This window comes from Aspergillus tanneri (assembly GCF_003426965.1).
Source record: "Aspergillus tanneri strain NIH1004 chromosome Unknown AapTan_8_pilon_pilon_pilon, whole genome shotgun sequence".
In the NCBI taxonomy this organism is placed as follows: domain Eukaryota; kingdom Fungi; phylum Ascomycota; class Eurotiomycetes; order Eurotiales; family Aspergillaceae; genus Aspergillus; species Aspergillus tanneri.
The window spans coordinates 2289051-2311162 of NW_022984635.1; the positions used below are offsets into that span (position 1 = coordinate 2289051).

The 22112-nt window shown below is 44.4% G+C and overlaps 6 protein-coding genes across 6 annotated transcripts; 4 read left to right on the forward strand and 2 right to left on the reverse strand.

Moving 5' to 3' along the window:
- Positions 1-2736: 2736 nt before the first annotated feature.
- On the forward strand, positions 2737-3270 carry ATNIH1004_011361 (uncharacterized protein; the record flags this gene model as incomplete). Its single annotated transcript, XM_033575924.1, has 3 exons — positions 2737-2748; positions 2840-3020; positions 3107-3270. The coding sequence occupies 3 exons, from the start codon at positions 2737-2739 to the stop codon at positions 3268-3270; spliced, it is 357 nt and encodes a 118-aa protein (XP_033421779.1).
- Positions 3271-4043: 773 nt separating this feature from the next.
- On the reverse strand, positions 4044-4536 carry ATNIH1004_011362 (VOC family protein; the record flags this gene model as incomplete). Its single annotated transcript, XM_033575925.1, has 2 exons — positions 4044-4201; positions 4320-4536. 2 exons carry the CDS (start codon positions 4534-4536, stop codon positions 4044-4046), a joined length of 375 nt encoding a protein of 124 aa, XP_033421780.1.
- A 9738-nt stretch (positions 4537-14274) lies between these two features.
- On the reverse strand, positions 14275-14709 carry ATNIH1004_011363 (uncharacterized protein; the record flags this gene model as incomplete). The annotated part of the gene is made up of 1 exon (XM_033575926.1): positions 14275-14709. The coding sequence occupies one exon, from the start codon at positions 14707-14709 to the stop codon at positions 14275-14277; it is 435 nt and encodes a 144-aa protein (XP_033421781.1).
- Positions 14710-15429: 720 nt separating this feature from the next.
- Positions 15430-18273, forward strand: ATNIH1004_011364 (uncharacterized protein; the record flags this gene model as incomplete). Its single annotated transcript, XM_033575927.1, has 3 exons — positions 15430-15870; positions 15933-17858; positions 17908-18273. The coding sequence occupies 3 exons, from the start codon at positions 15430-15432 to the stop codon at positions 18271-18273; spliced, it is 2733 nt and encodes a 910-aa protein (XP_033421782.1).
- Positions 18274-19504: 1231 nt separating this feature from the next.
- On the forward strand, positions 19505-20357 carry ATNIH1004_011365 (alpha/beta hydrolase family protein; the record flags this gene model as incomplete). Its single annotated transcript, XM_033575928.1, has 2 exons — positions 19505-19688; positions 19747-20357. The coding sequence occupies 2 exons, from the start codon at positions 19505-19507 to the stop codon at positions 20355-20357; spliced, it is 795 nt and encodes a 264-aa protein (XP_033421783.1).
- A 1324-nt stretch (positions 20358-21681) lies between these two features.
- Positions 21682-22002, forward strand: ATNIH1004_011366 (uncharacterized protein; the record flags this gene model as incomplete). The annotated part of the gene is made up of 1 exon (XM_033575929.1): positions 21682-22002. The coding sequence occupies one exon, from the start codon at positions 21682-21684 to the stop codon at positions 22000-22002; it is 321 nt and encodes a 106-aa protein (XP_033421784.1).
- Between the last annotated feature and the right edge of the window lie 110 nt (positions 22003-22112).

Here is a 22112-nt window from a genome sequence, read left to right on the forward strand (position 1 = left end):
CAAAATTTCAACAAGACTTCTATATTGTAAGGTGTAGTTTTTCTGACCGCCGACTCGGCGAGCTCTAAAAAAAGTCGTTGGAACACCCTCCCCTTTAACAGGGTCCCTAATTTCGGGCCAATCAGGCAGATATACTGGCGCAGTAATCTACCTCTCTTTTCGTCCAGTGCGTCCATAAAATCTCAAAATTGCCTTCAGGAATCCTTTGAACCCTGTCGGCTTGTTAAATGGGCTAAAAGGAGAAGAGAACTGTCCTGAGCTCACTGGTAGTCACGAATCTTAAATTCACCACCCAAGGGTATCAGGGAGATCTAGCTATACTAAATCGCTTGGCCATTTGATATGACCTTTTACTGAAATATAAATTACTTCGGAGGTCGCCAATTATTTTCTGGAATTCTGGATCAGTGGTACTCTCGGAACTTATTCAGAGCCAGACAGTACGAACTGTTACAAAACGTTCAGAATAGTCCTAACCGTGCTTATCACTATCCTTAGCCTGTTAGCTAGAGCTTTTTTTTACATGACGCTTTGTAGCACCTTTCTAGAACATAATAAATGTTCCCCAATCTATAATTAATAAGCTCTATCCGGAACGGAGATAGGACTTAAGACGAAATGGCGAACCTCCCCAAAAAACATCCAATTGTTATATCTTGAATAATTGTTTAATTAGATGCAGACTGTTATTATGGTGCAGGAGCAAGCGCATACCTTTCTCCAACCCCTGTTGTCAAGCTTTTTTGCTAACGCCACTCATATCGTAATATAAACCATGGTCCTTTGCTCTAAATTCCAAGTCTTTAGACCCCTAAATCCTTTCTTTTTTTACTCCATCATCCTCACGAACCCTTCAACTATTTAACATAAAATATGTGCAGCTCAGAAGCAGTGGTCTTTGCATCGCCCTAATTGGTGTAGGATGCATAAGTTGTGGAGACCCTGAGGGCCGATTTAAATAGTTAATTCCCGAAGACGATGCACTACCTGTCCTTAACCACTGCTATAAATCCGGTCTCAACTTCAACACGGCAAATACCTATTCCAACGGCTTGTTGGAAGAGATTTTGGGCAAGGCTATCAAGAAATACAACTGGCGCCGAGAAAATATTGTAATCGCAACCAAGCTATGGGCACCAGTCGGTGGCGGCGCTGAGAAACCGATGGTAATAAGTGATGACGAAAAGAATAACTTATGCTATGTTAACCAGTACAGCTGAGCCGAAAGCATATATTTGAAAGCCTGGATGAAAGCTTAAAGAGCCTCGATCTGCCGTACTGTTATGTGTGGGGTTGGTAACGAGCTGAACGGGGTGCTACGGTGCGAAAGGAAGTGTCTATATGGGAGAGAAGATAAAACCACGTATATTGCAGAACTAATCGCTGGCCTTCAAGAGTTCAGGCCCGCGGGTGCGAATATAAACACTTCGCACCTGACTAAGCATCTTAGCTAAGGATCTAGCTATCGCGCTTCTGAGCGCTTCTAACACATACATCGATCTGCTGCAGATCCACCTGGTATTTAGTACTTATTATTCCAGTATACAACATCAAGTGCAACTGGGACTTGTTTCTTAGTAATAGAATTACTATTGTGTTCACCGTTTTTGTCCTCTGATATTTTGGAGTGTGTTTTGTTCCATTGAGTGTACAATTAACATAACGCTTGCCAGTTAGTAGCTAAGTAAAGAACTTATATTGGGCTCTTTTGTTCACGTGATTTTGCAGCTTTCGGCGTATTTTTGGGTCCGTGATGCCCGACCAATCCTCATCATGTCAGGCACGGAGACGCTGCGATAATGATAGTAAAGCAATCTGCTTTTCTAGAGGTCCCTCCACATTCCGGTTCATTTCTGGGGTCAAGTATTATGTTACACAGAAATTGTCTTTTCACATCAAAGATTCATGCACATTTATAACAGGACGATATGACCTCTAGCGGAGGGTGAATGCGCTTATATGTAGGAATAGGAAAGGTGTAAACAGTAAAGGGAACAAATTCTTGGCGAATGAGCTAGACTTGGAAGTCTATTTATAATTGTAAGTTCATCTAATCACACCTAGGCCCATGGGCCCACTCTCTCATCAAATTTCATGGCGCTTAGCTGTATTAAGGTCTAGTTATTAGGCAATCTCAGCATTCGGCTGACGGTTATGGACTATAAAATGCGTTTGATACCTTCCCGGTCTGAAGCTATAGACGTTGATAACTAAACAGCCTACCTTTAACATAGTCGACATTTGCCCATTTAGTAGTAGAGATCCCTTACTGGGGTGGTCAGGGTAGAGTACCCTTGAAGTTTAAGAAGGGATCAGTAATATATAAATACTCTGATACAACCTTCATCAGTGAAATAAGGAGACTTCAAAGATACTACTACAAGACTCCTATATCTTCAAGTACGTTGTATCATGCTACGAAATATTGTTTTATAGGCCTACCTTGTTACAGCCTTCACACTTTGCACATTTGCCTAAGGCCTGTCTTCACCGGCATGCCATCCTACCCTGCCAACAAGACCGAACAAGTTCTTGACAGGGTTTCGACTTATACACAAATACAGATCTCTCCATTGCCACAGAAATGGAATATGACCTATACTATACCTACGACTCTGATAATGACAACTTCACCCTTATGGGCACCCAGTGCCACGGAAAACCAGTCCAGAACCCCCTGTCTACTGCTCAATTGATGACATCCCTACTTTAAGCATGACCACAATCATAAGCACCATGAGCAGTCTGGTGAATGAGTTCACCACAATAGGTACAATGCGATAAGTCTTGGCCCTTTTCTTTTCCCGTTCTTGCCAACTGATTTGGTATAATGTCCTAGGAATTTGTTCTCTACGCTGAGTGTCTCCCGTCGCTCTACCTGCTGCCGCAGGGTCTTCGGATATTCCAACGGGAGGTTGAGGCCATCAAGACCACACCCGGCCTGGTTCCCAACTTCATATGCTACCAGTTGCAGAGGAATCATATCGCATTCACGAGACAAAGAGGCAGTAATGCCCTGGGTATCGGGCAAGTTGAACCCTATGTGCTTCCGACCCTATATCTTAGGCAGGCTTTCCTCCTACATGGCTACTAACGGGCCTTTTAGCTATCTTAATATCTACCGCATGGTCTCACGGGACTGATGGCGCTGCTGTTACTGGAATGACCGCAAACACCATCCGAAGAATTCAAGCAGCCCAGAATCTGGGCATTGAGAACAAGTATTTGTACGTCAGCTACGCGTCGGCTGAGCAGGCCAACGAGGTATGAGCTGGTTACGGTGAAGAAAAGTTGCAAAGGCTCAGGGATATTCAAAAGGTGGTGGACCTTCATGGAATCTTAATCTAAAGGCCTATGGCGGGGGTTTGTCAAATTGCTTTAGTTGCACGGCGAGATTTGCTTACATATTTCTTACATCGAAAGTGGCATTTACATAGGCAGTGTTAAAGATTATCTAGCTACCATGGTGACGAAAGGTCGTTAAATAAAACCTTGGCAAACATACCATTTCTTCACATATGTATCATCAAAGTCCGAGAATTGGTTCATTTGGAAGTAATAATATGTCTGAATGAGTGTTGGTTATATCACGAGAGCGGGTTCTTTCAGCTTCGATCATACTTCAGCAATATATAAATCTAGAGCCGCAGCGACAATATTTCTTCTATCCAAAGTTGTTGAAACTCGACACCTGGACAGGCGTCGTACAAGAGGAGATCACCTGGTTCTTCTGAACCCTATCCGCTTATCACACGCAAATTAATTTACGTAGGGGAGTTAGTATGATAATTTGGGGGTAGATTTTATTGAAGACGAGTGCGCATAGCCTAATCTTGGATAGTAGATGGGGCTCCAGAATCAGAATATGAGCGAAGGTCACCATGCGACACAAAAGTACTCGAGAACCATGCCTTATAACCAGAACATGTATTGTGAAATAATCCATAAGAGGTTTAAAATGACAGTGAACTGTAGAGCTATATCATAATAGGAAGGTTGGGTGGTTATAGATTGTGCAATGAACATTGGGAGAGTCTCCAGGATTATTCATATGAAGCCTCGATATTGTTCCCGGCTGGATCGAGGACAAAAGCAGCGTAGTATGTGGGTGAGTTGTATTCAGGCCGCGGGCCTGGGGGTCCATTACAAGTACCGCCAGCTTTAATACCCGCTGAATAAAAGGCATCGACTGTGGCGTGGTCTGAGACATTCATTAGCCAACCTTTATTGGATAGACAAACTCCAGGGAGAGAGAATAAGGGGTAAGTCCTATAGATAGAGTAAGGGGGTACTAAGAGCTAAGAAATGCAAACACTTACCCTCGGCTTTAAAAGCGAGGTGTACCTTTTGGTTGGTGGGGACTTCTTTGTCGGCAGTAAGGAAGAATTCTGGACGGCCAACACCCAGGCCAACACAGTTCTCGATGGGTCGCATCATCTCTTTATATCCCAGTGGTTTCAGAGAAGACAGATAAAAAGCAAGGGTAGCAGAAAAAATCCTAGGCGGCACCCGAATGCCAATATGGTCAAACCCCATATTGAAAGAAAGGCAGCGTAATTGACTAGTTAAAAGCGTTAAACTTGAAAATCACATAAAGAGGGGATACGGTGTTATATTCAATGCTCTGGGTAGGAAGTGGGACATGTAAAAGTATATAAAGAATATAGCGCAAGGTCATTCTGTTGTATATATATGTCATTAAGAAACTTTCTTGGCGTGATATAAAGAAAGAAAGTCTATATAAGTCTAGGTCTGGTCGCTGTCTTACCGGTGATTTAATGAGCTCTTGTTGAGCTAATAAAGAAGGTTTCTCCAACCCATACATCTCCATTCCCGGTCGTACCGGGAAGTAAGTTTAACGCATGCTGAACCAAGGGTTTTATATTCCTACTTCTTATTCAGACCCTACTAGTAAAACTTTCCCTATTAACCAATGATCTATCTTGAAATTAGCTTACAGAGTTTCATAGTATCCATATTTTCCATCTCCACTTAGTTGGTCCACACATTCAAGCGCTTGGCGATATTACTCATCATGGATGTTGAAGTTAGCAATAAACTGTTCAACAAGCATGATAGAAGCTAATGTAGGAGAGTTTATAAGGAAGCAGAGAGAGAAACGTGAAATAGCGTATCTTATTTATCCGTCCTGCTCCTTGCTCAAGGCAACAAATTTCATTGGGAGGAATCGAGGAGTTCTTTTTATTCTTGACATTAAGGTTGCATTTCTACAGAGTATACTCAATAAAATGCAGGCATCACATGAATGGATGCACTTAATCGCCAAGAGCCAACATTAGCTATTAGCCTCTTAGAGAGAGAAGTTTATCCAACTTGACTCTCATAATAGAACAAAGCACTTGTAAATATTTCTGTGCTAGTTGCACTTAATGTTGGTTTCAGATTCTCGAAACGCGGAATTATTCAATTTTAAATGGAAGGAATCTGTGATATTATGAGTGAAGAGTGAGGAATGTGCACTCGCAGAGAACTCAGTGAAATCTACGCGCGTTTCACGTTATGCAGTGCTAGGTTAGACAAGAAAATATACAGAAGTACTATGTAATCAGCTAGTATAACTGGATCTTCCTGCTTCCTTTCCTCCTTATCTTTAGTGTCCTTGATATATGACTCACTGTGATTTTATTGACCCAATTTATCTGTCATCACAGTATCCAGTTTGATCCCACTGTAAAGGGCTAGAGCCCGTTTGACCTCTCGGGCCAATGTCCCTACTGTCGCCATTGTCCCTATTGTCCCTACTGTCCCCGTTGTCCCTATTGTCCCTATTGTCCCTATTGTCCCTATTGTCCCTACTGTCCCTTTTGGCCCTGTTGGCCCTTTGGGCCATTGGCCCTCGATCCCTGTCACGTGACTCCCCATCTTGTTTGTTTACCGCTCATTTTCCTCTTCCTTTCTTCCCTCCTTCAACGATTCCTTCTTGTACATAACCTATCTGTAGGTTCTACGGGTTCAGCCCTTGACACCCACACAGAAATACCATTATATGTTCACGAAGTCTACTGGCTCCACAGCATGAATTGTTTGGCACCAACGCAAATATTATTGCACTGCTAGGTGTCAAGGGCTGAACCCGTAGAACCTATGAGATAGGTTATGTACAAGAAGGAATCGTTGAAGAAAGGAAGGAAGAGGAAATGAGCGGTAAACAAACAATGAGAAAAGTCACGTGACATATGGATCGAGGGCCGATGGGCCAAACGGTGCCAACAGGGCCAAAAGGGACAGTAGGGACAATAGGGATAATAGGGACAACGGGGACAGTAGGGAAAGTAGGGACAACAGGGATAATAGGGACATTGGCCCGAGAGGTCAAATGGGCTCCAGCCCTTTACACTAGGCCCTATATAATCGGACTTTTCAGACAGGATCACGTTACCATTACGATGACTATTCCACCACAAGACATCCAGTCCGTGAATTTTTCCTAAATTGGGACTTTCTGAATTAAAAATGTTCCAAGTACAGATATCATCTTACAGTGCTTCCGGATCAGACTGTCACCACTTATACTCTTTGATTGTTTCAGCAACCCTAAGGTGAAACTGCGCTAAACTACTTTTAGACGTTAGCTCGGAATATTATTAGCCCGCGTATGTATCGTAAAATACAGGAACGTATTATAACCAGATCTTCCAATGCCTACAAGTCCACGTGTTATAATTCAAATATTCTCTTTGCCTGGAAATAAGCCTACGAGAACGACCTTAGTAGTTGATCACTACTGAAGTGTAACAGAAAATGGCTTCTAATCTAACTTAATCAGCGCCCGAACTTATTCATGATATGTTGATCTGCGGTGAATTAACTACTTCCCAGATGGCTGAAGCTACTGGTTGCAGTAAACGCGCAATTATCCGACTACGTGCTAATCTTCAATTATTTGGTAGTCTTAAAGCGCCTCGGAATAATAGCGGACGGCCGCGGAAATTACACCAGTGATGTCAGAAGCTCTCTGTGATTATTTACTGGAAAAGCCAGATGCGTATCTACATGAAATGGAGCTCGTTTTGCTGGATGAATCAATATCTGTGCACCGAAATCCACTATTAGTGATGCGCTTCGCTGTAAAGGGTGGTTAAAAAGGCTTATCCAACAGCAGCAAGAGAACGAAATGCTGATCTACGGGATGAATATGTACATTTTTCCTCCGAGTTCTGCTTGTACCACCTGGTGTATGTTGACGAGTCTGGGTGTGATAAATGGATTGGCTTTCGGAGGACCGGGTGGTCGCCGAGGGGTACAACACCGATCTAGATATCCAAATTCCATCGAGATCAGCGCTATCAGATACTTCCGGCTTACTCTCAAGACGGGGTTGTACTTTCTCGTGTGTTCCGGGGCTCCACTGATGCGGCATTCTTTGAAGACTTTATTAAAGAACTCCTCGAGCACTGCGGACAATGACGCGAGCCTAAATTGGTTCTTATCATGGACAATGCATCTTTCCATTACTCCGAACGCATTGAGCAAATGTGCTTTGAAAAAGGTGTCAAATTGGTATATTTACCGCCTTATTCACCGGATATAAACCCAATCGAGGAGTTCTTCGCTAAGCTTAAAGCCTTTATTCGGCGGCATTGGCAGTCATATAAGGACAATCCTGGACAGGGATTTGACACATTCATAGAGTGGTGTGTTGATAAGGTTGGATCACGAGAGCAAAGTGCAAATGGACACTTTCGCCACGCAGGGCTGACCATCGAGTATCATCAAGATGCAGAGCTGTAAATTGTAGCATTTTTACACATGCTGAGGTGTTGTGGATGAAGTTTATTATTGGCTGATTATACACTTAAATTAAGGTTTTGTCTATAGTCTCAACCTAAGTTAGATATATAAATTTAGGGCTAGAGGTCCAGGCCTGACTAGTGCACGGCGGGAGAGAGTGTTCGGGTCCCTTTCCGAGGATATAAATAGTGATGTCATTTCTAGTTGCTTAATATATATAGACTGACTATATAAAAAGATGTGGACAAGAGCATGTCTTTAATAACATTCAAATTTATTAGTAATTACCTCGGACGAGTTTCTTTTCCTCAACCCAGTCATTGACCTCACCAACCTGCGTGCAGCTCCGATCTTCACACCTTGTCCAATGAAAAAGACGGGGTCTTGATTGTGATATAATTATTTTAGATCAAGACAGTTTTCCAGCGTCACATCACGTGCCTTCCCGACATTGCCCTTGAAACTTTCTGTGCTTAACCGTGACAGCTGCCAAGCGGTATATTCCTCTACTGCTAATTCAAGAGGTTCCGTAATTTCAATAACACTACTCGGAGTTCTCGGTGGAGTGATGTCGGCGCTAGCAGGCGAAGATATCGTCACAGGCAGGGATAATTGAGATGGAAGTACGTTGATATTAATCGGAACAGTAGATGCAGTGGCGGGATGTCCAGGAGCCTTCTGTAGTCTTTCAAGTCGTTGCTGCCCCTCTGCGTACAGCTGTTCACGAATATTGTCCGGAATATCGTCGTGGGTCTTTATAATACCGCCTTCTTTTTCCACATATCTAACAAGTTTCCGCAGGTGATGTGTCCGTAGTTTATAATGCTTCTTCCCACTTGGGTCCTGCCAGCAGTAGGACAGCGCATTACTCTGTATACATCCCGCCAAGCTGAAGGTTGCCCAGAGAAGTGTTTAGTGTCGATGTCAGCCTCTCGTGCGTTGAGCATCCTCCTGGTTACTGATGTTTGCCCTCTTTGTCGGTTCCCGACGAAGATTCGTCGGAGTCTAAGTAGTGGAAATACAAAGTCTAAGCTTCTTGCCCTGGTGGAACAGGTTTTCCCACATCATAAGCTGTTTTTGGATGGCTGGCCAGTCAATATCAGTTCTCTTAAAGCATTTGGTAAAATCGCGCTGTGAGCGATCGTTTACGGAGACCACTATCGTGGTGTCATCTAGCCTCACCTGTCGGTTGCGAGCTATTTTCCGATGTAGTACATTTTCGGCTTTGTGTTTTATATCTTGCCAGTACGAACAGGGGCTCAAAGGTAGGTCTTGTTCTGTGTCCTTCGCCACCACGCGGTTGTTCAGAGTTACCTCCACTCTATCATATATTGGATAAAGGTGGGCTGCTCTTCAACATCTGGGACCCCATGATCCCACTCGGCGTCCCGAGTGAAACCTCGCTGAGCAGGCGGGGTATGACGCAAGGGGGTGGAACTTCGATTCCCGTGGTTGGGAGAAAGGCTATATCTGGACGGCGTGCGTTCGCGGCCGAAGTTTCTGGGGGTGGGGGCATACGGAGGGGTTTGTTCCCATGGATCAATATCTCGAAGCTAAGAGGCGACACTGCTTAGAGGGCTAAACGTCACGTCTTCGAGGCAATAAATGCCGCCGAGGAGCCTAACAGTGAAAATCCTTGCATGTTAGCTAGGAAAGGAGGGGTCTTTTGTGTTAGTCGTTGTACAAGGGTCGGCTGTGCTAACAGGCTGACTATGATAATGAGGAGGGCCATATGGATTGCACTACCCATCCTGCTCAACCTTAAATGATAAATTATACCAGATGGGAACGATGAAAGTCTAGGGGCGAAGAAGGTCTTGACAGGTGTCGGGAACGGGCTTTCCGTGTTTGTCGAGTTTGCGTGGGACGTTCCCTTTAGGGTTGGTAAGTCAAATTTCGTGAAATCTGGCAGCTTGAAATGTAATCGAATCGCCTGTTTTGAAATTTGGAATTACACTAACCGAAAATAAGTAAAGGGTAAATGTCACTGCTTGACTATTGGCTGTCATGCTATTATGGTTCAGTATAACTAATCAAAATTGTACCATCAAAATGTAATTATGTGGAAAAAAAGGAACTCTCTGAAATGAAATTATACTATTGCTAATTCTAGACAGACAACTGTCAGATATACGGCTAATCCCGAAGAGGAAATAGAGTACGATTGGTGAAAAGGTCTTATTTGAATGAATTGAGCTGGTTGGGCTCTTCTTGATTATTCTTCTTGGTTATTCTTGATTGATTATTTTGTTGTGTGCTCCACGGGGTTTTACCCCGATCCAGTCACATGATTCTGGTCCACCAACGGCCATATTATTTGACACACCCCTCAGATTCGAACCTTTCCTTCCAATTTCAGCAACCTTGAAGCTATTCCGGGTCGAATCTGACATTCAGTCATATCCGTTCAGTGTTTCCATCAATCCTTTTGACTCCAGAGATGTCCCGAAGTCCTAGCTGATCCACAAACGGCTCGAATTTCTGCCGTGGCAGTGCTTTAGTGAGTCCATCTGCCAGCATCTTGTCTGTTGGTGTGTAGCTGACTTGGATTCTTCCTTCCAGAGCTTCCTGCCTGAGCCAATGATTATGGATATCCACGTGTCGAAGCCTTGTCTGAAGTCGGTTTATATCTTTATGCACAAGCCGGATTGTTTGGAGATTGTCACAGAAGATTTGAATCCGTTGGTCCTTCTTTCTCTTATCCAGTTGAACTCCAAGCTCTTTAAGCAGTCTGCTGATGAATATTCCTTCTCCAGCTGCGTGGGACAACGCTAGAAGCTCTGCCTCAGTGGTAGAAGTAGTCACCGTTGCCTGCTTGTTGACCCTCCATCCTACTACTCCTCCAAACAACTGCATTATATATCCTTGCGAACTCTTTCGATCCTCCTTGTTATCCGCAAACGAAGCATCGCTGTACAGGATGAAGTCATCTCCACCCCCAGTTGCAGCGCTAGGTCTTTCGTTCGTTTAAGGTATAAAAGGACGCGGTCAGCCGCAGCATGGTGTTCGTCGCTTGGATTGGTAAGAAAGCGGGATAATTTGGACACTGCAAAGGCTATGTCTGGTCGTGTGGTGACTGCTGTGTACATTAAGGAACCGTTCTTCTTCTGATATCTCTGAATACTTTGGCGTGTGGCTTGTCCGGTGTAGATAATAAGCTCATCTCTGGTTATTGGGACAGTATCTGAGGTTCTTGAATCCGCTAGGTTAGCAATCTTCTCTATATAAGAGGATTGACTTAGCCATATAATTCTTTTCTCCCGATCCCGGATTATCTCTATACCAAGAAACCACTGCAGTTTATCTCCGCCAGTCATCTTGTACTGGTTTTGGAGCTGATTAACAATTTGGTCCAGTATCTCTTGATTCTTGCAGCCCTTTTGGTATGCAAAGATTATGTCGTCAACATAGAAGAATACTAGAATACCATTTTTAATCATGCAACATGGTTCATGAGGAATAGGATTAAATCCTAGGTCTTGAAGGGATTTCTTGAAGTGCTTTTGCCATAGCAATGGTGATTGCCTCAGTCCAAACAGGGCCCTTTTAAGCTTCAGGATTATACCTGGCTTTTGGTATCCTGGTGGCATCTGCATAAAGACATCCTCATCGATATCTGCATAGACAAAGGCATTGGTAATGTCATATTGCACCAATTCCAAGTCAAATCTTGCAGCTGTAGCCATTAGGATTCGGAATGATTGTATAGCCAGTGTTGAAGCATAAAGATCTTCTGTTTTCCTTTCTTGTTGGTCGCCGCGTACAACCAGACGGGCCTTGCACTTACGAGTAGTGTTCCTTTCTGGTCAAACTTGTACGCGTACACCCATTTGCAATCCAGGATTTGCCTGCCTTTGCATTTAGGATTATGCCGGCTTATTTCTTGCCATGTACACATATCCTCATGTCCCTTAAGATGATCTTTTTCAGCCTGCTTGAACTGTTCGCCAAGTGGATGATTAATAAGATCTCTGTGGTGGACTGGCTTAGGTGGCAAATCTCTGTGGTGCAAATCCTTTTCAGGTTGTCGAAGTAATCGTTCTGATTGTGCCTTGGTTGTTCTCTCTCCGGGTCGTTTCGGTTGAATTAATGGTACAGCCAAAAACGATGCTTTCCATGCAGCTAAGTGCGATGATTCTTGATTAGATCTAGCTGGGGAACCAATAGCTAATAGCGAAGCTGGTTGTAGATATTCTGGCGTCTCCGGTGGTGTTGGATAGACTAGGTCTTCAGCATCTTTCTGACCTATTTCTTCCGCCAAATCCATAGCTGATTGTGCCATATCCACCAGAAAGTCTAAAGAATCAAAATATCCAACTACTTGCTCTTCTTGTTGGCTTGGTGGCGACATAGACTCTTCGGGAACCTCAATATTCTTGATCATCTGGTTGAAATCTTGGATGGATATCTGCCGGAATTGATCCTGCATGATTGCTAGTTCGGACAGATCCCCAGAGAACTGCTCGTCTTCATTTGAATATCACATCTCTTGTACGGATGACTCGGTTTAGGCGTGGAATCCAGATTCGGTAGATATTAGTGGAATCATATCCAACTAGATATCCAATATGCGCTCTTGGATTGAATCTCTGTTTCCGGTTTGACTTCTTCAGTGCTTCTGTGGTCATGGCGAAGGCTTTGCATCCATATACTTTTAGATGCGCTTGCTGAGGCTTTCTGTCATGGATTACCATGCCGTCTTGGTGCGCAACGTAGGTATGGAATCGATCGAAAGGCGTTTTCCAATTGGTTTGGTACTGAGGTGTTCGATTGGAAAGATAGACTGATGCACGTACAATCTCCGGCCATAGAAATGCAGGTAATCTAGCATGTTCCCGCATTGCTCGAGCCTTATCCTTTATTACACCCCTGAGCGCTCTGCACCACCGTTTTGAGCACTTGTATAAGGTGCGGAGGGCTCAATCTTTATAAAATAAGGATCTGACTGCAGAAAGGCTGCAATGCGAGGCTTTTGGCCCACAGTTTCATTGTCACATTCAATAACCTGAACCTTTATATCCATTCGCCCAAGTGTTCCAAGTAAATGCCTCAAAGCGTGGATAATTGAGTCAGCCGTTCGGTCCTCTAGGTAGTAATCCCAGATAAAACCTGACCACCGATCAGTTGCTAGCATCAAGCTTTTCCAACCACCATAGCCAGCTTCGAAGTCATGGAAATCAATGGCTAGGCGTTGACCCGGTCCCTCTATAAAATCCGATGGAATTCTGCTAACCTGACGCTTTAGCTTTGCAATCCCGCAGGCGTCGCATTCCACTGTTGTCGGTCCACCTCTAATCCTTGCTCCTTTAGTTGAATTGACTAGATGCTCCAAGGTAAGAGGTCCAGGATGTCCAAGTCGAAGGTGCCATTGGTATGCATCTGCCCGTGCAGATCTTGGTGTAGAATGGAACGATGATTGAAAGCGGTTTCGGCGATTAAAAAGACTTCCTCTTGTTATATTCATGGGAAGGTATTCAATCACAAACTGGTCGAACTGGTCTTCAATCTGCGCAATCGGTCGATTATCTTGATGTCGGAGGATGTTTTGCTCTGGTCGATTATCCCACCATATTCCGGCCTTATGCAACTGGCGTAGAGACACTAAATTGCAAGCCATCTTGGGACAGAAAGCAACATCTTGGAGGTGCAGTATTGACTTCTTTCCACCTAATCTAACCTGATATCACATTGCCATATCCATGGATCTCCACCTTTGAATCTCACGAGTCCATATAAAGTCACCTGGTTGTGCGGTTTGAAAGTCGTTGAATCGAGTGATTTCATTAAAGATATGGATAGTGGATCCGGAGTCAAGAATAGCTGAATTCTTTAATGGATAGGTATCCGGTAATGTCGCAAATGAAGCTGGAATTCTTCCAATCTGTCGTTCAAGTAGTCAATCTTGATTCCTCAAGCTCTTCCACTCTTCAACCTCTTTGGCAAATTCCTTGTCTGTTTGAAGCAGATGATTAATAAATCTCCTAATTACAGCACGTTCCTTAAATCCTTTAGGGGCCTCTTGAGGGAAAAGATAGAAACAGGCCTTCCATTCATGCATTTGCCCACATGCTTTGCAAGCTACCTTTGTCTTCTTGGCTATATTGCAGCTCTCGAGATTATTAGGCTTTTGCTTGCGCTTCTGGGTATAGCTTTGACCTTTTGGTGCGTGATTCAATTCCGTGCCTTCAGTCTTAGCTTCTTCAGCATCAAAGGTTGGACCAAATGACCCTTTGGCAATATTGCTGCTCTGTTGAATCACTTTGGTATCCAAACCTTTTCGGAAGTCTTGTGCTACCAGTCTGAATGTCAGGTTGTCTGATTCAATATCCTTATTCTTAGCAATCTCATATGAGGTTGCCCATACCGGGTTTAAAGCCGTACAGCATTCAGGAAATCCTCAATCCAGTCACTTGTGGTGCAGCCACTGCAATTCTAGCTTTTTCGGCCTTGTGCATTGCTTCTTCCCAATTGTTTAACCAGGTAAGTACATCCCGAGGTCTTGTGACAGGTTTAATGGCCTTTTTATACGTCTTCGCGGGCAAGTTTCTTGACTGTGGCATCATCAATTCCCACCCGTTGCTTTAGTTTGGCGTACCATTCCTTCATCGAATCCTCTGGATCGCAGCAATATTCATACACTTGTGGAGAAATAGTCTTCTGCATCCACTCCCGCAGTTTGCTTAGTTCAGTTTGTTGAAGAATATAGTCGTCACGAAGGCTTTTGTAAACAGTCCAAGCAAATTGTCGATCAGCAAGGGAGGTAGGATTTGTTGATCGTGTACTTCCAGCTGGTGGTGCCAAAGTGTCATCGGTAGGTGGTGCTGGCTTTAAAATCTCTTGTTCATCGCCAGTAATAATTCCCCATAAATTCTTGCCTCTGGCTAAACCTTCAAACTGCGTGTTCCATTCCTTCCAATTCTCTTGGGTTTTCAAAAGGACGGTATTCTGCGTGGACATTTCGTTCGGAGGAAATAAAGTTTCGACCGGTGGATAGCTGAGCTGTATAAGCCGTGGTTCGCTGTATAGGTAGTTTTTGAGCGAATGAGACTCTTAATTGTCAGATATACGGCTAATCCCGAAGAGGAAATAGAGTACGATTGGTGAAAAGGTCTTATTTGAATGAATTGAGCTGGTTGGGCTCTTCTTGATTATTCTTCTTGGTTATTCTTGATTGATTATTTTGTTGTGTGCTCCACGGGGGTTTTACCCCGATCCAGTCACATGATTCTGGTCCACCAACGGCCATATTATTTGACAACAACCGACTCTTGGTTCAGAAACGCCGGCCCGGGCCGACGTTAAACCCGACGAGTCCTGGCGTATGGGGCCACGTGCCGAGGCAAGTTTATGGAAGAATAATTAATTCGCAGGCAGCTTCACATACCTGGGACTCATATTTTTACCGAATGGCCTCCTGGACAGACTCCCAGTGCTGTCCTATTTTGTTGGAAGCAAAGATGCACTCTGAAGATTTTCTCCCTCTACTGGCTGTATGTAATTGGTCGATCAGATTGCCATATCCCTGTTGTTCAGCCTCGCCAACACATCGAAGGGTGGAGTATCGATCGTAAGAGGATAAGAAAGAGAAAGCATAATAACAGCTGAGTTTTTTTATTATCTTAATTTTCGACTTCACTTGAGTACTAGCATCTTTAAAGTCCTGGTGAATAATTAGAGATGCCGCTCCGAAAACTACTACGTAAATTATGTGGAGACCAGAAAGAGAGCAAAGAAAAGAGTCCACCGCCTCCGTCACCCCCATCCACTATCCAGACTACCCAGTCGATTGAGCCCTTCAAACCACAGGACTTGTGGCAGACTGCCTATGATCAGCTAGATGAGGAGAAACGAAGAATTCTGTCGACAGTCAGAGTAACTGCGAACCCTATCGATAAGGAAAGCCGAACCCGAACGGAAGTTTTGATTAGTGAGGTCATCCGCTTGACTAAAGAGCAATACGAGGAATTTCAGCAAAATGGCAATGGAAAATTTCGAACATCCTCCAGGAAAATTATCAATGCAGCACTATCCTTCAAAGATATTATCGCCGTTGTTGCAGCCTTTGACCCAACCCAGCACGCAGCTAGTGCCTGGGCAATAGTGTCACTGGGGTTGATGGTATGTTATATCTCCTAGCAGATTATAAAAATAGCCGACTAACTGAGGGATTGAAAATGCAGATGACCAAAAATTATCATGACCAACGAGATGCCCTTTTCGAATCGTCGGATTACCTGGCCGACGTTCTTGCACAATGTGCCTTTATTGAACGGAAGTTTTATCGTGACGGCAGGTCAGTTGACCAGGAAAGCCTAGAAAACGCGTTGGTCCGTCTCTACCGAGCAATCCTTCACTATACGGCGCTAGTACAGGAAGTCCGAAGTGCCAACAAAGGGAAGAAACTGCTGGACTGCGTCTCTGTCATCACTGAGCACCCGCTCACGGAACTCAAAGCCTTAGTTGAAAAGGAAAGGGAAAGCCTGCGCAGGTGTGTCGAACTAGGTGAATACCTCCACCGTGAGGAGGAGGCAGAGAATATCCTACACAAGATCGATGAACTTTCCGAATCTATGAAGCTGCTTGTTGAACAGTTTAGCCTAGTGAACCTACGCGTCGCGGAAGGAGCATTGTATAACTCTTATGTCAATCAACACGAGGACTTTTGCCTCCCGGACACAAGAACGGACCTTCAGCGCCAAATCTTGGAGTGGGCTAAGTCAGATGGCAAATTTATTTTTTGGCTGAATGGAATGGCGGGTACTGGGAAGTCTACTATTGCCCGGACGGTCGCTCAATCTTTCGAAAACCAAGGACTGCTCGGTGCCACGTTCTTTTTCAAGCGAGGCGAAGCTGATCGTGATAACGCAAAACTTTTAATATCAACCATCACAAGACAGCTAGTAACTGGGCACCGGCGACTAGTGCCTGACGTCCTGAGCGCTATTAAAACCGATCCGAACATCGCGTCTAAATTTCTGAGTGAACAGTTTGACAAGCTTCTTTATCAGCCCCTCGTGAAGCTACAGCTAGAGCAATCTACAACAATTGTGATTGTTATTGATGCCTTGGATGAGTGTGGTCAAGATGAGGAAATGCAAGCGATATTACAACTCTTGTTTAAGTTGCAGGAGATAAAATCCGTACATCTGCGAGTATTCCTAACCAGCAGGCCTGAAACTCCAATTCGTCTTGGCTTCAGGGATGAAGAGAACCATCAGGACCTGATTCTCCATGAACTTCCTGAGCCAGTAATTGAACATGATATTCGTCTGTTCTTGGAAAACAAGCTTTCAAAAATACCAGATGGGTGCTTACTTTCACCTGATTGGACTCGGAGCCAAGTAATTGATGAACTAGTGCGGATGGCTGTTCCATTATTCATTTTCGCGGCCACAGCATGTCGCTTTATCAAAGAAGGACTGCACCCAAAAAAGCGGCTACAGAAGTATCTTGAATTTCAAGCAACTACAACTGCAACCCAAATGGACAAAATATATCTACCGGTTCTAAATCAACTCACAGGCGATCTTGCAGATGACTCAAAGGAGATCTTGGAAGAATTCCAGGATATTGTCGGGGTTATTATTCTCCTTGCTACCCCGCTCTCTATTGAATCTCTTGCTTTACTTCTGCACATGTCGGCAGACGATATCAGCGAGCTATTAGATCCTTTGCATTCAGTCCTTAGTATACCAAGTGACAGAGAGTCTCCAGTGCGCATTCTGCACTTGTCATTCCGAGATTATCTTCTAATAACGGAAACCCGTTTTCATGTCAATAAGCAAGAGACACATAGGAAAATAGCATTACATTGTATCCGGGTTATGAAAACTCAGCTCAAACACAATATCTGCGATCTGGCAAGTTACGGAACTCAGCGCAAGGATGTCGACTCTCTGGTTATTAATCAGCATCTTACGGCTCATCTGCAATACTCCTGTCAGTACTGGGTGCATCATCTTAAGCACAGCGAAGGTCGTATCTCTGAATCTGAGATTCTTACTTTTATCAAAGAGCGGTTCGTTCACTGGCTAGAGGCACTGGCTTTAATTGGAAGTATATCTGATGCGGTGGAGATGATAGATATACTGAAGTCAAGCACTTGGGTAATCTCTTTGAACTCTACAGTTAAGCAGTGGCTGATGTATATTATAGACAAGCATCGGTGCGGAGCTTTCAGACTTTCTCTATGATGCAAGAAGGTTTACTCTTCAGAACACCTACATAGCTAGTATTGCTCCACTCCAACTCTACTGTTCCGGACTGGTGTTTGCACCTGCACAAAGCATTGTGAAGAAGACTTATCATAATGAAATATTAAAACAAATACAAAGACTACCAGTCGTGGAAGATTCATGGAGCCCAAGCATACAAACGCTCGAAGGCCATTTAGATTTGGTCTATTCAGTGGCCTTCTCCCCCGATGGGCTCACTCTGGCGTCAGGCTCTAGGGATAGGACTATCAAGCTCTGGGATACAACCACGGGCACACGCACCGCCAGACACTGGAGGGCCATTTAGAGTTAGTTAATTCAGTGGCCTTCTCTCCCGATGGGCTTACTCTGGCGTCAGGCTCTGATGATAACACCATCAAGCTCTGGGATACAACCACGGGCACGCACCGCCAGACATTGGAGGGCCATTTAGCTTCGGAGTCGGTCCATGCAGTTTTCAACGAGCCCAAATCCAATTTCCAGGTATCTTTATCGGATGCTTGGATCACCTTAGGTAGTGAGAATCTACTGTGGCTCCCTTCTGAGTATCGCGGAGTTGCTTGTCATGCTGTCAAGGACGCGACACTTGCTCTCGGGTTATATAACGGTCGTGTTCTTATTATAGGGTTTCATAAACTGTATTCCACTTAAGTCTCTTATTTTCCAATCTCTTTGCAAAAGGAGGGTCAGGGATAGCCGAGAATTATATATGATTCTTTCCTGCAAATAGAAGCTTTCCAGTAATGTCTAGATAATTCCGTGAATATAGACAGTTTGCCACTCAATGTTACTCCAGGTATTTCCATATCAAGGGCGAAATGCCTAGATTACCGAGTCACGCGTGTCATTTGTGTCATTTGTGTACCATTACATGTCGTTACAGTACACTTTCTTGGTCGGGAAACTATTGTTCCTTTTCATTCCATAGTAGGCTTAGCTTGGTTTCACTATAGGGTTGCTGAGACAATCAAAGAGTAAGTCGTGACACTGGTATCCGGAAGCACTGTAATATATATCCGGAATGTCCTGAGCCGGCTGCCAAGCACTGGAATATTATATGTTGTATCCATTAGAGAAGCTGTTAAAAGTCCTATGTTACTCAATAAATTTATAAATATTACCTAATAAACTGGCAGCCATCTAGATTTAAGAGTATATGTAGTGGATAGTAATCTTCAAGCTACAGCACTCTCAATTTCACATGTACAGCTTATTAACCTGCGACATGTATTCCTGCTCTCCCCTCAAATATAAAATCTAATGTCTTCCTTGTCCTCGCCATTTCTTCCAGTCTAAAAGCATCTGGCGTTCAGGAACACAGAGCTTCGAACATCGGCCAATCACCGAACTACATCCGAGGATCTAGAGAGGGACTCCAAATAACTCACGGGATACGAGGACGGTTTTATTTTTAGCTCTCTGATTTCCCCAATCTCCAGGCATCCATCATGGAATCCTTGGCGTCAAACGACAAAGCTCTACTTCAAGTCGCTTTTGGCGGCATGATTTTATCCAAGCGACAACACTAACAACACATCATGCACGCTCTTCTTCTCTTGACCCTGACTGTTACCCTCGTCAGAGGCTTCATCGACCTGCCTGGTCCATCAGTTCCATGCAAAGTCCGACTCGCGTCGACCGAACCCGTCGATAAATCACGGATCGACCATTTCAGTACCGATCACTCCCAAACGCAGTATCATGGCGACTTCCTACATCCCTGTGAGCTGCAATACCTCGCATGACGACTCTTACTATACGACATACATTTCGCCTGTAGTGGCCGCAGCGGCGGAGCAAATGCTGGGGGAGCTAGGGTTCCCAAACAGAACCTTGGGCTCTTTCAGAACAAAAGTTGCAAACTCGCGTCATCGTCGATCACAGAGGAAGAAATATCCCGTTGTGATCTTCTCCCCTGCATTGCATGCCTCTCGAATCGCCTACACGGAAATCCTCACAGCCGTGGCTAGCCAGGGCTTTGTCGTCGTGTCCATTGACCATCCATATGATTCAATGGTCGTTGAGTTTCCAACCGGCAGGGTCATCTATGCCGTTGATATTGAAGATTCGGAGGTCCCTCTCACTTTGGACGTCCGTGTAAAGGATGTCATATTCACCCTTGATCAGATGCACTCGAATTCGGATTTCATCCCATACACATTCCGCAGATACCTAAATCTCAACCGCGTCGCCGCAATTGGACACTCATTTGGCGGCGCTACTGCAGCTCAGGTTACGCAAAATGATACGCGCTTCGCTGGTGGGCTGAACTTTGACGGCAATCTTTACGGTCCGGTGGTAAAAACGGGACTGAACAAGCCTTTTATCAACTTCGGTGCGGAGGCTCCGTCAATAGGGATTTCTGCTGGAGCTTCAGCTGGCACGGTCTAAGCATATGACTTTTTGTGATTTACCCCTTTGGATAGATTCAGTAGAGCTGTCAGAAGACGCAAGGAAGGCTGCCGAAATGTATGCTGGGTCTCTGAGGGGACAGAGGGTAACGGACATTATGGTGTCGTATATGGTTGCTGCCTTGAGATATTTTATCACCGGGCAGAAGCCGGGTTTCCTAGAGGGGCGTTCGGATAATTATCCTGAGGTAGAGTTCGTGAAGTGGGGCAAGTAAATCTAGTTTAGAATTATAGATTATAACATTCATAGATAGATAGAATGTTTTATATGTACAATATATGCTCACTACTATCTTTTTTACTGTTTATGATGCTTTATAACCTGGGAGTCCGTGAACCGTGTATGCAACGAGATAGTTAACTAGCAGAGCACGCCAAACAGCTCCTGCCAAATTACCCCTATCAGCTGCATGTTTTGCCCTGAAACGAACGGAGTGAGAGAAAGGGATCCTCGCGCGTCCGCTAAACATGGTTGCGATTCTATATAGAAAACTTATTGCCACGCGCAGTTTCACTGACTGCAGTTAACCATTTTTGGTTTGACTGACATTGGCTTGCTCATTATTTTATGTTTCCGCTCATCTTTTAAACCTTTCTGCTTCTCGTTGCCCAGTCTACCAACCGCACTCAACTCTTCTTACCTGTACGCACATCTGAATGCCACCACGGCCCCAACTTTAAGCAGGCGGTGATCTATGCTGCTACAGCTACTCCTGAGTCTGGAATGGTGGAATTTTATGCTGTAAGAATAAGAAATTAGTTGGTAGGTCACTTCTTAGATTTTATAATCTCTAGGCCTTACGATGTTAACCTATCTTCTCCTAACCTAGCCAATCTCTCTGGCTTCTTTGCTTTTCTCGAGTATAAACCTGGAAAGTATGATTGGCTTGTAGAGTGGATAGGCAGCCTTACAGCACGCGTAGCTCATTACCCCTCCATTTTCAGCCCCCAGACAACGCTGTAGCTTTTTTGTACAGAATATCAGCGCCAAAGTGTCAAAATCCTTAACACGTCACCTACGGGCCATCTAAGTTTGCTATGTACTACATTATTCAAAGATCATAAACTTGTCCAATACTTACCCTATTTATATCTCTCCTCGAACTTCGTTAAGCCATACTACTAACTCAAAATGCGGCCGAAGAGCTGTACCGATTTTACGATTGCGACTCTCTGCGCGCTGACCCTGGAGGCCGACGCTGTCGAAGAACTTTTTGACTAAACATATGACAGATTGGGCAGGGTCTATGAGAAACAACCCGGAGACGACAATGCATATATAAATGGAAGGATCGGGAAGCATAATGTGTTCTATGCTACATGCCAGGAATGGGGAAGGAAGCGCCGCCAGCGTAGCTTCAACCCTCAAAGTGAGCTACACCGGAATCCAAGTGGCGCTGATTGTTGGTATCTGTGGAGGTGCCCTATATCCATCTACTGAGAAGCAGGTCTTTTTGGGTGATGTCATTATGAGTGATGCAGTGGTTGAATATGATTTTGGCAGGCAATACCCGGGTGATTTCCAGCGGAAGACTGACGTGAAGGATACGCTTGGAAGACCAAACCGAGAAATCCGGACGCTCCTTGCAAACCTCAAGGCGACTCGAGCTCGGCAAGAGTTTTAAGAGCAGACGTTAGAACATCTGCACACGATGCAGCAATCAGATGCAAAATGGCGTTATCCTGATGGTATTGATGATGTGCTATTCGAAGCGTCCTATCAACACAAGCACTA